This window comes from Mastigoproctus giganteus, chromosome 12 (genome assembly GCF_048544385.1).
Source record: "Mastigoproctus giganteus isolate SK-2022 chromosome 12, ASM4854438v1, whole genome shotgun sequence".
In the NCBI taxonomy this organism is placed as follows: domain Eukaryota; kingdom Metazoa; phylum Arthropoda; class Arachnida; order Uropygi; family Thelyphonidae; genus Mastigoproctus; species Mastigoproctus giganteus.
In genome coordinates this window covers 20364643-20379611 of record NC_143586.1, presented here as the reverse complement: position 1 = coordinate 20379611, position 14969 = coordinate 20364643, and the positions used below count along the sequence as shown (strand labels likewise).

The 14969-nt window shown below is 35.8% G+C and overlaps 1 protein-coding gene across 1 annotated transcript in view; it reads left to right on the top strand.

Moving 5' to 3' along the window:
• Positions 1-14969, top strand: part of LOC150076763 (uncharacterized) — a 408267-nt gene that overhangs the window by 361975 nt on the left and 31323 nt on the right. The window contains exons 29-30 of the mRNA XM_090386915.1: positions 9251-9336; positions 11973-12069. Coding sequence (XP_090243041.1) covers positions 9251-9336; positions 11973-12069 — 183 coding nt within the window. The remainder of the gene's footprint in view (positions 1-9250; positions 9337-11972; positions 12070-14969) is intronic.

Here is a 14969-nt window from a genome sequence, read left to right as displayed (position 1 = left end):
CTATACTACTTTTAACTATTCTCTTACCTTTATTTATTTATTCACCTACTTAATATATATATATATATATATATATATATATACATATACAATCGGACCTCTCTTTAACGAACTTCCATATAGTGAATTTTTCTATTTAGCAAATTTTTTTGATTTCCTCTTGGTCATTACATTGAAAATAGTTTCCGTATAACAAAGAAAATTTCCATATAAAGAACTGATTTTAAGAGACCTGGGTATACATTATTTGCACCTCTGGCCTTTAGGCAACAGAGCTGATGCTGTAAAAAACACGAATTAAAAACTAAAACATTCCACAATTTAGTGGTGCCCGTAAAACCTATACAACTGCCTCCATTATACTGAGAGGTCGCTCTGGTCAACTGCTCTGTGTCCACAGCCATTGGCAAAAATTAAGGCATATTCCAGTGTGGACATTGGCTCTAGTCAACCTGTTTTCTGCTGTAAGCACTCTATTAGAGAATTAGGAGAAAGTGATTTTCCTTTATCCCAGAAATTTGTTGTTTCGCAGAAATGAGGCATCTACACTTTCACTAAATTTCATCTGTCTCTGTTTACATGGTAGGTACAAGTGATCCTTAAATCAGTTTTGTTTTTAGCTGTTGTAATAAAACCCTGCCAGTAGGGTGTCAACCATTCTGAAAGCCGTGTTTCAATTCGCAACTGTTTGAGGAAATGGGACCAAGTTGGAAGCATGCGAAATTATGAATATATGAAGCTGTAATTGAAGCCGTTTTTAAATGGGTGAAGTTTATTCGAGACAAAAACATGCTGATATCGGGGCTGTTAATAAAAGAAAAGGCTATGGAGTATGCATCGTTTCTGGGGCATAAAACATTCCAAGCCAGTTCTGGTTGGCTGGGCAAATTTAAAAAGCTCCATGACTTACTCAAAAAAGTTATTTCTAGTGAAAGTGGAGTTGTAATCGAAAAAGACCAAACCCATTGGAAAGAAACAGTTTTGAAAAAAATTATGGAGGACTACAAGCCCAAAGACATAATGAACATTCATGAAACAGGTCTGTTTTTTAAATGTTTGCCGAACAAGACACTGACTTTTAAAGGTGATAAATGCTTAGGTGGTAAAAATAGTAAGGGGTGAATCACAGTCTTGGTTAGTGCAAATATGGCTAGTAATGAAAAACTGAGCTTTTGGTAATAGGCAAAAGTAAACAACCCCGATCTTTCAAAGGAGTAAGTAAAATCATTAGAGTTGGACTTACAACTACAACAAAATACCTTGGATGACAAGTAAAATTTTTGAACAGTGGATTTAAAATTTCAACAGAAAGACGACGAAAGAAAACAGAAAAGTCGTGTTGATTGTTGACAACTGCCCTGCCCACCTTCACTTGGTAATTTTGAAACTTACAAGTGTGAAGCTTGTTTTCTTCCATCCAAATCATCATCATCATCATCCATTTTCAATCCACTGCAGGATGAAGGCATTTCCAGCAACTTCCCAGTTCCTTCTGTTTTGTTCCATCCATTTACTACCCACAAACTCTTGAATTTCATCTGTCCATCTCCGACGTTGTCTTCGAGCTATGTGTCCTGCCCAAGATCATTTTAGTTCTTTAATTTTGATAAGAAGGTCCTTACTTGAGTTTGCTGCCTAATCCATGTTTCTCTTCTTATCTGATTCCCAATATAATTCGTTCCATTCTTGGCTGTGTCGTTCTCAGCTTCTCTTCCGTTCTTTTGGTGAGTACCCAAGTTTCACTTCCATAAGTGTCATGGTGGGGAGTATACATTTGTTCATTATTTTACGTTTCAGAAAAATTGGGATATTGCTCCTCAGTATGTGACTATATTTCCTGAAAAAAAATCTCCGTCCAAAATTTATTCTTCCCTTGACTTCCAGCCATTTATCACTATTACAGCCAATGACTTGTCCCAGATAAGTATATGACTCCACCTTTTCAATTACTGCTCCTTCAATCATTATATCCCTTTCTGTGGCATACTTGTTCATCGTTACTTTTGTTTTAGCCATATTCATCTTTAGTCCAAAATCCTTACTAACTCTGCATAACTGACTAAAGTTTTCCTCTAATTCTTTGGGATCGTGGCTTATGACCACTATGTCATCTGCAAATCGTAAATGGTTTAGGTACTATCCATTCACATTGACTCCTTTCTGCGACCAGTCTAATCTTCTGAAAGCTTCTGCAAGGGCAGCTGTAAAGAACTTCGGAGATATTGTCTCCTTGTTGAACTCCTTTCTCAATTTTAAATTTCCTACTGTCTTTGTCTAGTCTAATAAAGGAGGTAGCGTTCTCATATATTTTCTTCAAAATCATAATATATGGGGTATCTATGCCTTTTCATAATCCACAAATGCCAGACATAATGGTTTTTTATATTCATTTGCTTTCTCTGTTAGCTGTGAAAATACATGAAGGTGATCCATAGATGAGAATCCTGTCCTAAAGCCAGCTTGCTCTTTTGGTTGGTTGACTCTCATCAAGTATTCTTTCTAATCTGTTAGTAATAACCCTTGTGAACAACTTGTAAATGTTGGCTAACAAGCTAATTGGTCTATAATTTCCAATTTCTGATTTATCTCCTTTCTTATGCAGCAAAACTATGATTGCATTATTCCACTCCTTGGGCATCATACCTTTTCTAATGCATTTTGTGAAGAGTCTTGCCAGTTTTTGTGTCATATCTCTTCCTCCCAATTTTAACAACTCTACAACTCTTCCCTCCGAATACCTTGCCTAAACTGTAGCCAATGAACCAAGGCATTATCAAGAATTTGAAAATGCACTACTGAAGGTGCATACTAAAAAAAATTATACTGAGAATAGAAACCAACCAACCAACCTACCTATAGATTCTGTTATACATTTGTGGATGTGCATATCAGAGTTAGCGAAAGTGTAGAGAAAGATGTGGCAGAAATAATGATTAAGAATTGTTTTGCAAAAGCAGGTTTTGCTAAAACACCAATTAACAGCGATGAAAAGGATGAACACTACAAGATTTGAGTAACCTTGGCAAGAACTCCAAGCAAGAGGTTTGATCAGTGGAGAAATTGTTCTTAACAAATTTTTAGGAATTTATAACAATGTCATAGTAGCTGAATATCTGAGTGACTCCAAAATTTTGGAGAGTATTCAAAGAACTAGTGACAATATCGACGATGAGTTGGATGAAAATGAGGGCAATGAATGACAACATTTGAAACTTTATGTCGAGGCCTTCAATGTGAATAAAATATGCCAGAAAATAAATTTGAGTGTTTAAACAAATGCAGAAATTTTTATGAACAATGTACAATAAAATCCAGTGTACAACAAAAAATAACCAAAAAAAAAAATATGAAATAATTCTTAAAAGTATACTAATATATTGTGCGCCTCATGTAAGTAGTCATTTCTTAATGTGTATGTATTAATAAATTAATTGTTTTAAAATGTTAGAAAATTTATTCATTCCCACTTATTTCTGATTTATTTTGCATCTTTCACTATATTTCTGAATGTTGAACAATATGACCTTTTCAACAATGAAAAATACTACACTATTCTTCAGTGCTGAAAAGGTTATATTTCTTTATAATGAAATTTCTGTTTTAACGAATTTTTTTCAAATGAACAGTCGAGTTCGTTATACAGTTTGTTTGTTTGTTGTTTGGTTTTTAGGAGCATTAGCAACTAAGGCCATATTACTCCAGGATATGCGGTGGTCATTCCCTGACCTTACCGCATCCTCCGTATTTGGTGGTGACGGGCTCGAACCCCGGTCTAATCAAGAAGCATGTGCTACGCACTGCTGCTCCTTCCCACCTGGCTATGGAGGCGCTTCGTTATACAGATGTCCGACTGTATATATACAGGGTGATTCACTACCAGTGCGACAAACTTGCAGGAGGTGTAGGGGGCACAAAAATGAATCAGAATCACATAGCATTGCAGGGTCCGAAATGCCTTCGTCATGCGGTAGAGGACGTTGAACGGGAGGTTGCGTGAACAGTGATCCCACTGGAAGTCAGCATTTGCGAACCGGTTCCCGAGGCAATAGGATGGACATGCACCTCGCGTATGGAGCTGTGGACTGTAATAGGCGCGCCACTCTGCACTTGTACCAGGAACATTTCCCGCACAGGCATGCTCCTCATCATACGATTTTTGCACATGTGCATAGAAGGTTACGTGAGACTGGTTGTTTCACGAGAGGTACCATGAATCGAGGACGCCAGACAATGAGGAGAATGTCCTACGTCTTACAGAAGGCAATCCGAGTACAAGTACTCGAGCAATAGGCCAACAATTGGGTATTTCCCAATCCACTGTATGGAGGATACTGTCAACAAACCAAATGAGTTCATACCATCTGCAATGCGTCCAATCATTGGAGCTTGCGGATTATCCACTCCAGAGGACTTTTCTACTTGGTTTCTTCAACAGAAACGGTTCGCAAATTCTGACTTCCAACGGGATCGCTGTTCACGCGACCTCCCATTCAACGTCCTCTACCGCATGATGAAGGCATTTCGGACCCTGCAGTGCTATGTGATTCCGATTTGTCTTTGTGCCCCCTACACCTCCTGCAAGTTTGTCGCACTGGTAGTGAATCACCCTGTATGTACAGTAATACCCCGAAGTTACGCAATAGGTGGGTCCGACGAAAATCGCTTAAGTCGAATTCGCGTAAGTCAGGGTACAACTTTGCATATAAATACATATAAATTTTGTTTAATTGGGACCAAAGACTAACAAAAACACTAGTTTAGAAGAAAAATATTTAATAAAATTACAATTCTTTATACATATTAATACAAAATATGTATTAAAAAATAAATGAGTTACATAAAAAAGTTATTTCGATGTCGATGGCTTCATAAAATCTAACAAATTCATCTGACGACAGCTGCTTCTTTTTTTCACGCAGAATTTCTTCGTAGCAAGCTAATAATTTTTTTATTCCTTGCTTTGTAGCTATAATACATTCTTCATTGGAGTCTATGTTTTCTAAAATTTTTAAGCCCTTTTCAATTGAGCTGAGACCTTCTGTCAAGCTTGCAATTGTCATATGCTTTTCTGGTTGAACTGGGTCTGAAGTGTCGGATACTTCAGTGATGTTTTGCTTACGCATCTCTATGAGCTCATTCATTGTCAGCTCCTGACTATGTGAATCCAACAGCTCGAGATCATCACCATTGACTTCCAAATCTAATTCCCTGGCAAGATTAATAACTTCTTCTATCACATGAGTGACTTGATCAGTTTCTGGAATTGTTTTTGTCTCGTTTTTGAAAAAAAATGGACAAAGTTTCTTCCAGACACCATTCAATATTTTTTTGTGAATTTCATCCCAAGATTCTTCAATGATTCTTACAGCATCTAAAACATTGAATTGTTTCCAAAAGTCTTTAACAAATATCTCACTATTTTGTCTCATAGCTTCATTCAGACGTGCAAATGAATACCTCGTGTAGTAAGCCTTGAATGTTTTGATGACTCCCTGGTCCATCGGTTGAAGCAAGCTGGTTGTGTTTGGAGGCAAAAACACAACTTTCACACATGGGTCAAAATTAATTAGGGTGGCAGGAGGGTGACCGGGTGAATTGTCAATAAGAAGCCTCACTTTAAATGGAATCTGTTTAGACTTGCAATAACATTCAACTTCAGGTATGAAGTAGTGACCAAACCAGTCCTCAAAAACGGAAGCTGTCACCCAAGCTTTATGATTTGACTTCCAAATCACTGATAAGTTAATTTTAGATATATTTTTTAAAACTCTTGGGTTTTCAGAGCAATAAATTAAGAGAGGTTTTAACTTGCAGTCACCAGCTGCATTCCCGCCAACCATCACTGTCAATCGGTCTTTGAAAACCTTAAAGCCTGGAAGTTTTTTTTCTTCACGTGCAATAAAAGTTATTTTAGGCATCTTCTTCCAAAACAGACCAGTCTCATCCACGTTAAATACGATTTCACTGCTATAGTCACCTTCTTCTATCATAGCCTTGAGTGTCTCAGGAAAAGAAGACGCAGCTTCTTTATCGGCACTTTCCACCTTTCCACTCTCCGCGATACTGTGCCAGTTACAGCAAGTTTTAAATCGGTTGAACCAACTGTTACTAGCTACAAAGGCCTCCCCAGCTTCTTTCAACCTCTCAAAAATCAACTTAGCTTGATAGCACACAGTGTTCTGATCATCTGGACAATTCTTCACTTTTACTTGATTATCACACCATAATTTCAGCATTGTTTCCATCAATAATACCATGACGTTTACGAATTATGCTTGAGTTCAAGGATTGAGCATTTTTCACCGCTTCAAGAATTCATTCTTTATCTTTTATGATTGTTCTTACTGTGGATTCCAGTAGCTCAAACTTCTGTGCCAATTCACAAATTTTCATTCTGCTATCAATGATAATGTTAAGTTTACATTCCGAAGATATCGTTTTCCTTTTCTTACTAGGTGCAGGAGAATCAGATTTACTTCATTTGAATGACATAGTTTTTTTAAGAGTTTAGAAAACGTATAACAAAACAATCTTAACTTTCGTTGATCGTAAAATCGTAATTGTGCACGTAGAGTTCGCGTGAAACACGTCCAATGCTTATCACAGCAAGAAAAAAATCAAGAACCACGTAACTCCAAGTTCGTGTAAGTCGGGGTATTACTATATATATATATATATATATATATATATATATATATAGGTTTTACTTCGCTTAATTGGGACAACATGCCGTTTAATCGTAGTAGGAGACCGCAGCACTGGAGATTACCCTACGATTGTCTCCAACTGTACCATGTGGTTCGGTCGGATTTCTGGAAGTCACAACCATAAAACAATAAAAACAATTAGCAGTCACCTGTTTATTGGGCTTTTCTGTTAGTGCAATCTATCATAAACTTGATCTTATTGAATTTGAGATAATACCAACAGTTGGAATTCTGTGGGTTATTATAGTGAAACATGTTTACGCTTCCAAGGAATCTTCAATCATATAAAAAAATTAATTTTCAGAATCTTCTCTTCATTCCTATTTTTAAGCTTCATAACTTGTAACTCCGTTCTCACTTGCGCATATCGTGTTACTTGCAGTTTGTGTGTGCCCAGTTCTTTGTTATTGATCGCTTATCTTTTTACGGTTTTAAATTTTAACCCCCACCCACAAATGTCAGTGAACAGGAATGTCAACTAGTTAGTATGTATATATTACAGTTTGTATTAATTTTTCCGATTATCACGTATCATTTAATTTTTTAATTGGTAAGGTAATAAAGGGTAAATTTGTGTTTTATATATCTTTACTTTTATTGCCTGTGGATAATATTCCTCCTATTTTTGCTAATTAGAATCGCCGAATAATAGAATTAAAATTCAATTCACAAATGTGATCACAGTGACCGGCTCTTACTATAGTGAATGGTAGTTTACTATGGTAAGTCCATCGTAATATGATTTGATTGTACAGTGACTATTTACATGAAACTTCGGATAATTGGGGCAGCCGCTTAATCGGGCCAAAAATGCACTAGTCCCGATGTGTCCCAAATAACCGGAATCGACTCTGTGTGTGTGTGTGTGTGTGTGTGTGTGTGTGTGTGTGTGTGTGTGTGTGTGTGTGTGTGTGTGTGTGTGTGTGTGTGTGTGTGTGTGTGTGTAAAAGATTTTTTCCTTTTTACAAGGTATGATGCATAAAAATGGCACCACAACAGGAGAAGGCTGAATGTATCATGGTTTGTGGGGTCAAAATCTGTAATTAACATGCATTGAAATCATTGCCATCAATATGGAAAGGATCCTCCCTCCAAACCAAGTATCAGGAGGTGGATTCAGAATTTTTGAGCCAGAGGAAGTGTGATTGACCTGCTTAAAAGTGGACATCCATTCATATTTCAAGAAACCGTTGAAAATGTCCAAGCAGCATTCCAGTGCAGCCTTCAAAAAGTCAATTCACCGTGCTTCACATGAACTGCAGTTATCAAAATCAGCAATCCATAAAGTTTTGAATGCGTGATCATGTCTTTATACGTACAAAGTGTACATTGTCCAATATTTGCAGTGAAATGATCTTCCTCATCACTATGGATTCACTTGTTCTATGCTGGCTTCAATTGAAAGAGACAACAAATACCTAAAGAAGGTGCTTTTCTCTGATGAAGACACTTTCCATGCAGCTGGACATGTGAATTGCCACAACATTCGGATCTGGGGATCCTGAAACTCGCATGACATTTGTGATAGGCACAAGTTAAGTGTTTGGTGTGGCTCATACCTGATAAGGTGATAGGTCCATTTTTATTTTGTAGGCACAAGTTAAATGTTTGGTGTGGCTCATACCTGATAAGATGATAGGTCCATTTTTATTTTGTGGGAATAGCATTACAGGAAACATTTATCTCAACATGCTACAGCAGGTTGTGGTTCCTCACCTGAGAGTTACAGCCATCCTGTCAAAAAATTCATAATTTTCTGCATGAAACATTTCCTGGTAGATGGATGGGCCCTAATGGAGCAATCTCGTGGTCTCCACACTCTCCTGACATCACACTCTAAGACTTCTTCCTGTGGGGGTACCTCAAGGATTATGTGTAAAGAAAACGTTTAGTTTCATAATAATTTGTATATGATGCATTGCTCTGTCTTTTGGTTGTGACAGAATTAAATTTTAAAATAGGAACAGGACTTTATCGTCACTCTGTAATATATATATATATATATGTGCATACTTGCTTATTGTCTTCACCATATCCATTTGTCTGTCCATTCCATCCATATGTAACATCTTCACTCCCAGTGGATAGATTTCCATAAAAATTTTATATTTGGGCCTTTTCAAAGTATTGTTGACCCATTCCAAATCTCATTAAAATCAGAGAAAAAGAATTCCAGCAATTATTATTTCTTTTTTTCCACACAATTTTTATTCAAAAAAAAAAAAAAATTGACATTAAATGTTCAATGATATTTTCATCTCTATTAATCACATAAAAAAAAATTTAATTTAATAAAAAAACAAACACACCTGAAATGTAACACAGTGCATACATTAATTAACTTTTTTTTTTTTTATGCTTGCAGTGTTTCTTAATTTCTTCTGGCACCTTCACTGCAGCTGTATTTCTATTTTAAGGCGGTGATGAATTTATATATTTTTTCTGAAAATTTTTAACTCGCCTATGGAGCCACTACATGAATACTTCATTTTCAGTTTAGATCATGGTAAATTTATATTTCTGTTTTAATTTCTCTTTTTCAGGACTTGCAGCTCAGATGTTAACCGAAGTATTCTCTACAGACATTTTAACTCCTTTAGAAGATACTGATACACGGTACAGATTGGAGGTATGATATTAGTACTTTTATTTTCTTGAAAGCCTAGTACTTTTACACAGTTTTGAAGATAAATTTATGGATAGTTAGCAATAGCATTAGTAGATATTCATTAGCCAAAAAAAAAACCTTCCCATTTCACCCATCTGTTCACTCCAAATGTTTGTCTAGTTCTGCCTTGAACTCATTTATCAACCACCCGCTGGCTAAAGGCAAATTTCCACACATCTATTCTACAACTGTCTTTTCTCAATTTGAATTGATGTCTCCTCAGGTGAGAATTTCAGCAAGAGGAAGAATCCCATCAGCACTGAGCTTGCTCAAACCACTCAAGGCCCTTATATATCTCAATCAGATCACCTCGCAGTTGCCTAGTCTCCAGACACTGCAATTTGCAGAACTTAAGCCTTTTTTGGTAACAGCAACCCTTTGTTCCACTCACCAATCTTGTTGCCCTTCTCTGTATTCCATTCTCTGTAGATATTAATAGATATTTTTATTTATATTGCACTAACAGCACATCATTATGTATTTTTCTGTAGCTTAAAAAGTTTTTGTTCCAAATTTAACAGATAATTAGTTTACAAAAACTTTATTGACTTGACTTCATATATTACTGCACTATCCATCATTTCTTCTTTCCTTTTCTCATCTCAGGGTTTTCTTCCATGTTGATTTCAGTGCAAACATTTCAATCAACCATATCCTTGAGATGGACATAACAAACATTCTTTGCTTATTAACTCAATAGTTCATCATCATTTGTAGTGCTCATGATTTGAATAATCAACCAGAATCTGATACTGGTTGTGTATCAGGACCTGGTGATCTGTCATAATCAGGCTCACCCTCATTACTATTATAATCAGGGTGAGCTACTGCAACAAGATCTGGGAAAATTAGGTTGAAGTTTACATTGACAAAAGCAAGGTACTGCATATGGGAAGCAGTAATCCCAGAGTAGCTTATCAGCTGTGTGGTACTACACTCAGGGTAGTGGAAAATGAAAAAGATCTAGGACAATTGTGCAGTCAGATATAAAATTCTCTGAACAGTGCAGACATGCTGCCAGAGAAACTCATGGGATCTTGTCAATGATATATAGGAATTTTGCTAGCAGGGATAAGGAAGTAATTATCCCTTTGCCACACCTTGAGTACTACATACAGGTCTGGAGATCTCATTTTAGAAAGGATGTAGAGCTGCTGGAATAGAGCTGCAGAGAAGGGCAACGAGATTAGTGAGGGGCAAACAAAGACAGGCAAAGTTCTGCAAATTGCAGCATCTGGAGACTAGGCACCTGTGATTTGATCGGATCGAGGTGTTTAAGACTTCAAATGGATTGAGCAAGCTCAAAACTGATGGGATTCTTCCTCGTGCTCAGATTATGCATTTGAGGGGTCATAAATTTAAATTGAGGAAAGACAGCTGCAGAATAGATGTGTGGAAATTTGCCTTTAGCCAGCAGGTGGTTGATTGCTGGAACAAACTTCCTTCTGTCATGGAAATGGATAGTTTATATAAATTCAAGAAAGAAACGGACAAACTTTTGGAGTGGATGGAGAGGTGAATGGGATTATTTATTTATTTTTTTTTTTTTGGCTGATGCTGTATAAACTTGCTTTTTGAATCATATGCCACTACTAATGCTAATGCTGCTAGAACAGCTCATGGAGTTTCGTCAATAATATACAGAAACTTTGCTGGCAAGGATAAGGAGGTGATTATCCCCTTGTGCAAGGCCATGGTTGGACCACACCTTGAGTATTGTATATAGGTCTGGAGGCCTCACTTTTGGAAGGATGTAGATCTGGTGGAATGGGTGCAGAGAAAGGCAACCAGATTGGTGAAGAGAACAAAAGGGCGCTCTTATCTAGAAAGACTTCAATTCTTCAAATTGCAGTGTCTGGAGAGTAGTCTACACCTGCGAGGAGATCTGATCTTATTGAGGTGTTTAAGGCGTTGAATGTATTGAGTAAGCTAAATGTTAATGGCATTCATTCTCTTGCTGAGACTACACACATGTAGGCTCAGCAAGTGAACTCGCATCAAAGATGACAAGCCTGGGATAATCTGAAGATAGACAGAAGAGTAGTGAGGTAATGTTTTTTTTTTTTTTTTTTTTTTTGCCTGGTGACGTTTAAGCTTGCATCATTTGCCAGTACTGCTACTAATAATAATCATTATTATTATCGACTGTTAGAAACATTTAGAAGTAAATAAAATTTAAAAGTAAATCATCATTACAGTTTATTTGTTAGTTATTTATTTTATTTATTTATTTTCATACTGCCTGTATGGAGTTCAGGCCTGAACTCATTTGAACTCCTTTCGGGATAGAGTGAAATATATAGTGGAATATTATGTTAAACTTAAATAAATTTACATCTAGAGATCAATTTTGGTAGACTTTTCAGGAAAAACAGTTAATGCTATATTTAAAAAATTGATAGCAAATATCTCTAGATAGATTGAAGATGCAACTGCTATCAAGGATAATCAGATAAGTTACTAAGGATTGCAATAAATCTATCATATTGAATAATACTAGCTGCATAATTTTGGCAAATTTTAATATCTATTATTACTTGTGTATATAGAATGAGAATGTTCTACTCATTCTTTTTTCATTTTGTTTTCATTTATAGGCTCATAGTGTTAACTTATCCAGGTATACGCAGATGTTAATTGCTGCTGAACAAAGAGTTGATGTGGATGTTTCTCACACTGTACATGCTCCCAAAGGTAATTGAAATGAAAATAAGCATAAAATAGTTTGAGATTTGCATATAATAGTTTCATATGAATAAGTAATTATGGCATAATGTGATTGGGGGTGGGGATATAAAATCTTCAAGGTCTCATGTAATAATATGCATGAAACAGCTGATAACATGATAATAATTAATTTATTCAAGAGAATATGTCTAGTGTATTTTCAGTTTCTGCTTTCAGATAGAAAATACACAAAAAATTAAACTAAAATTCTGTAAATTATACATAATACTTAAAGTAGCCAGATATATTCAGCCCCTGACTTATTAAAGTAATATGATATTATCAGATTTAATCAAAGATTCAACTTTCTAAAAGACTTTCTACTTAGCATAATGACATTCAATTACATATCTTAATAAAAAAATTTAAAAAAAAAACTGAAATAAACACCTGAAATTACAATGCCATCCAAGATCTAAGCATTAAAAGGAAAAAGTTTTTTAAGATGTATATAATCTTACCAAGTTACATAAAAGAAAGGTTCAATATAAACTATAAAAGTTCATTTTTGACACTTAAAATTCAATATAACTATAAAAAACAATCATTTCTCAGAGATATGAGATATAATGCAGCTAAAGAATATCTGAATAATTGAAAATTCTGTTGTATTGCATTTGCTGTGAAGGCCTTATCATATTCCCTGGTAATCTTAAAACTTTAGGCACTATATAAAGCATGTACACATGTGCACTAAAACTATCGCATAAGAATACCTCCCCTCCCATGCCCTTAACCAATCTTGCCACTCTTCTCTCTCTCTCTCTCTCTCTCTCTCTGTATCTTACATCTTAAAAAACTTTTTCCTTTTAATGCTTAGATTTTGGATTGCATTGTAATTTCAGCTGTTTATTTCAGTTTCTTTTTTTAATTTTTTTTATTAAGATATGTAATTGAATGTCATTATGCTAAGTAGAAAGTCTTTTAAAAAGTTGAATCTTTGATTAAATCTGATAATATCATATTACTTTAATAAGTCAGGGGCTGAATATATCTGGCTACTTTAAGTATTATGTATAATTTACAGAATTTTAGTTTCATTTTTTTGTGTATTTTCTATTTGAAAGCAGAAACTGAAAATACACTAGACATATTCTCTTGAATGAAATAAATTAACAACCTTTCTCTAACAAGTCTGGATCATTCCTAAAATGGAGTTTCCAAGTCTATGCAATATCTGTACATAGCCTAATATTGCTTTGCATAATTGACCCCTTTACCTCTACTGATAAGGCGTCTCCGTAGCCAGGTGGGAAGGAGCAGCAGTGCATAGCACACGCTTGTTGATTAGACCGGGGTTCAAGCCCGTCACCACCAAATACGGAGGATGCGGAAAGGTCAAGGAATGACCACTGCATATTCCTGGAGCAATATGGCCTTAGTTGCTAATGCTCCTAAAAACCAAATAACAACAACCTCTACTGATAGTTCCTATATATCATTGAAAGAACACATGAGCTGTCATGGCAGTATGTCTACCCTACTCAGAAAACTTAATTTCAGTTCCTACTGACTTAATTTTGGCCCTACCTAAGGGTATTACTTTGGGATTAATGCTGTACATTGGCAAGACCTTATATTTTCCAGTGTTAAATACCAGCTGCCATTTCTCAGCCCATCCAAATAATTTCTTTAGGACTTGTTTTTTTTTTTTTTAAATGAAAACCCCAAACAGAAAAGGTATTAGAACCTTCTTTCATCTTCTTTTATAAGATGAAAGAAGAAGACATCTTATAAACAGCTATTAATTAGTGTACAGCTGTTTCTGCAATATTAACTATAATTAGTATGAAAGTTATTAATATAGTATAATTATTATTAAATATATTAGTATAATTATAGTTTTTCTCACACTGGAAGGTGGAATGCAATGTGCTATCATTAGCAAAATTATATATAGGATTTCCAGTCAATAGAAGAAGACCATTAATGTACAAGAAGGAAAGAGTGGGAGAAAGAACTGAAACTTGGGGTACACCAGCATTAGTGGAGAAGTTAGAAGACAGAATGCCATCTACCATCACCAACAGTGACAGTGAGTGGTAAGAGTGAGAGAACTGGATACACAATTAAAAATAACAGTTGGGAGACTATAAGATGGAAATTTATTAAGAAGACCTTTATGCCAAACATGATCAAAAGCCTTTGAAATATCAAGAGCAACTGCCAGTATATTACCAGTGGATTGACACTGACAGAATCCATACTGGTGATCATTGATCATATGAAAGATTTCTAGATAATTCAGGAATGGCAGTTTATGGATTTCTCCATTACATTAGAGAGAGAGAGAGAGAGAGAGAGAGAGAGAGAGAGAGAGAGAGAGAGAGAGAGAGAGAGAGTTGAAGGAATTGCAATGGGTTGGGTGAAAGAGATTTGTCACCTTTTTAGGAACTGGCTGGATATGAGCAAATTTCCAGGCAGAATCTCAGAATTTCGCTTTCAAAACTTCACACCAGTGGAATAAGAGAGTGTAAAAAGGTAACAGAAAAGAGGAGTAAGCTCAGCAGTCAGTGCAGATTTTGAGAAGAAGTGGAGAAATACCATCACCATCAGGACCTTTCTTGGCATCTATCTGCTCAAAATTTCTTGGCATCAAGACTGCTCAAAATTCTTCTGATATCTTTTTGAAGGCAGTCCATAGAAGGCATTGAATGGAGTCTACTGGGAATGGTAGGAAGTTGTTTAGAAAGATCATCAATACATGAGTTAAAAGAAAAGTAGGATGCTAGTAGGTCAGCTTTATCTTTAGCTCAGGTGGCAATAGAACAATCTGGCTTTGACAGAGATGGGAGAGGAAATAGTCAAAAGTTCTGGCCACTAGCTTTGACAAGAGACCAGAATGCTTGATTACCATTTGTACAAGA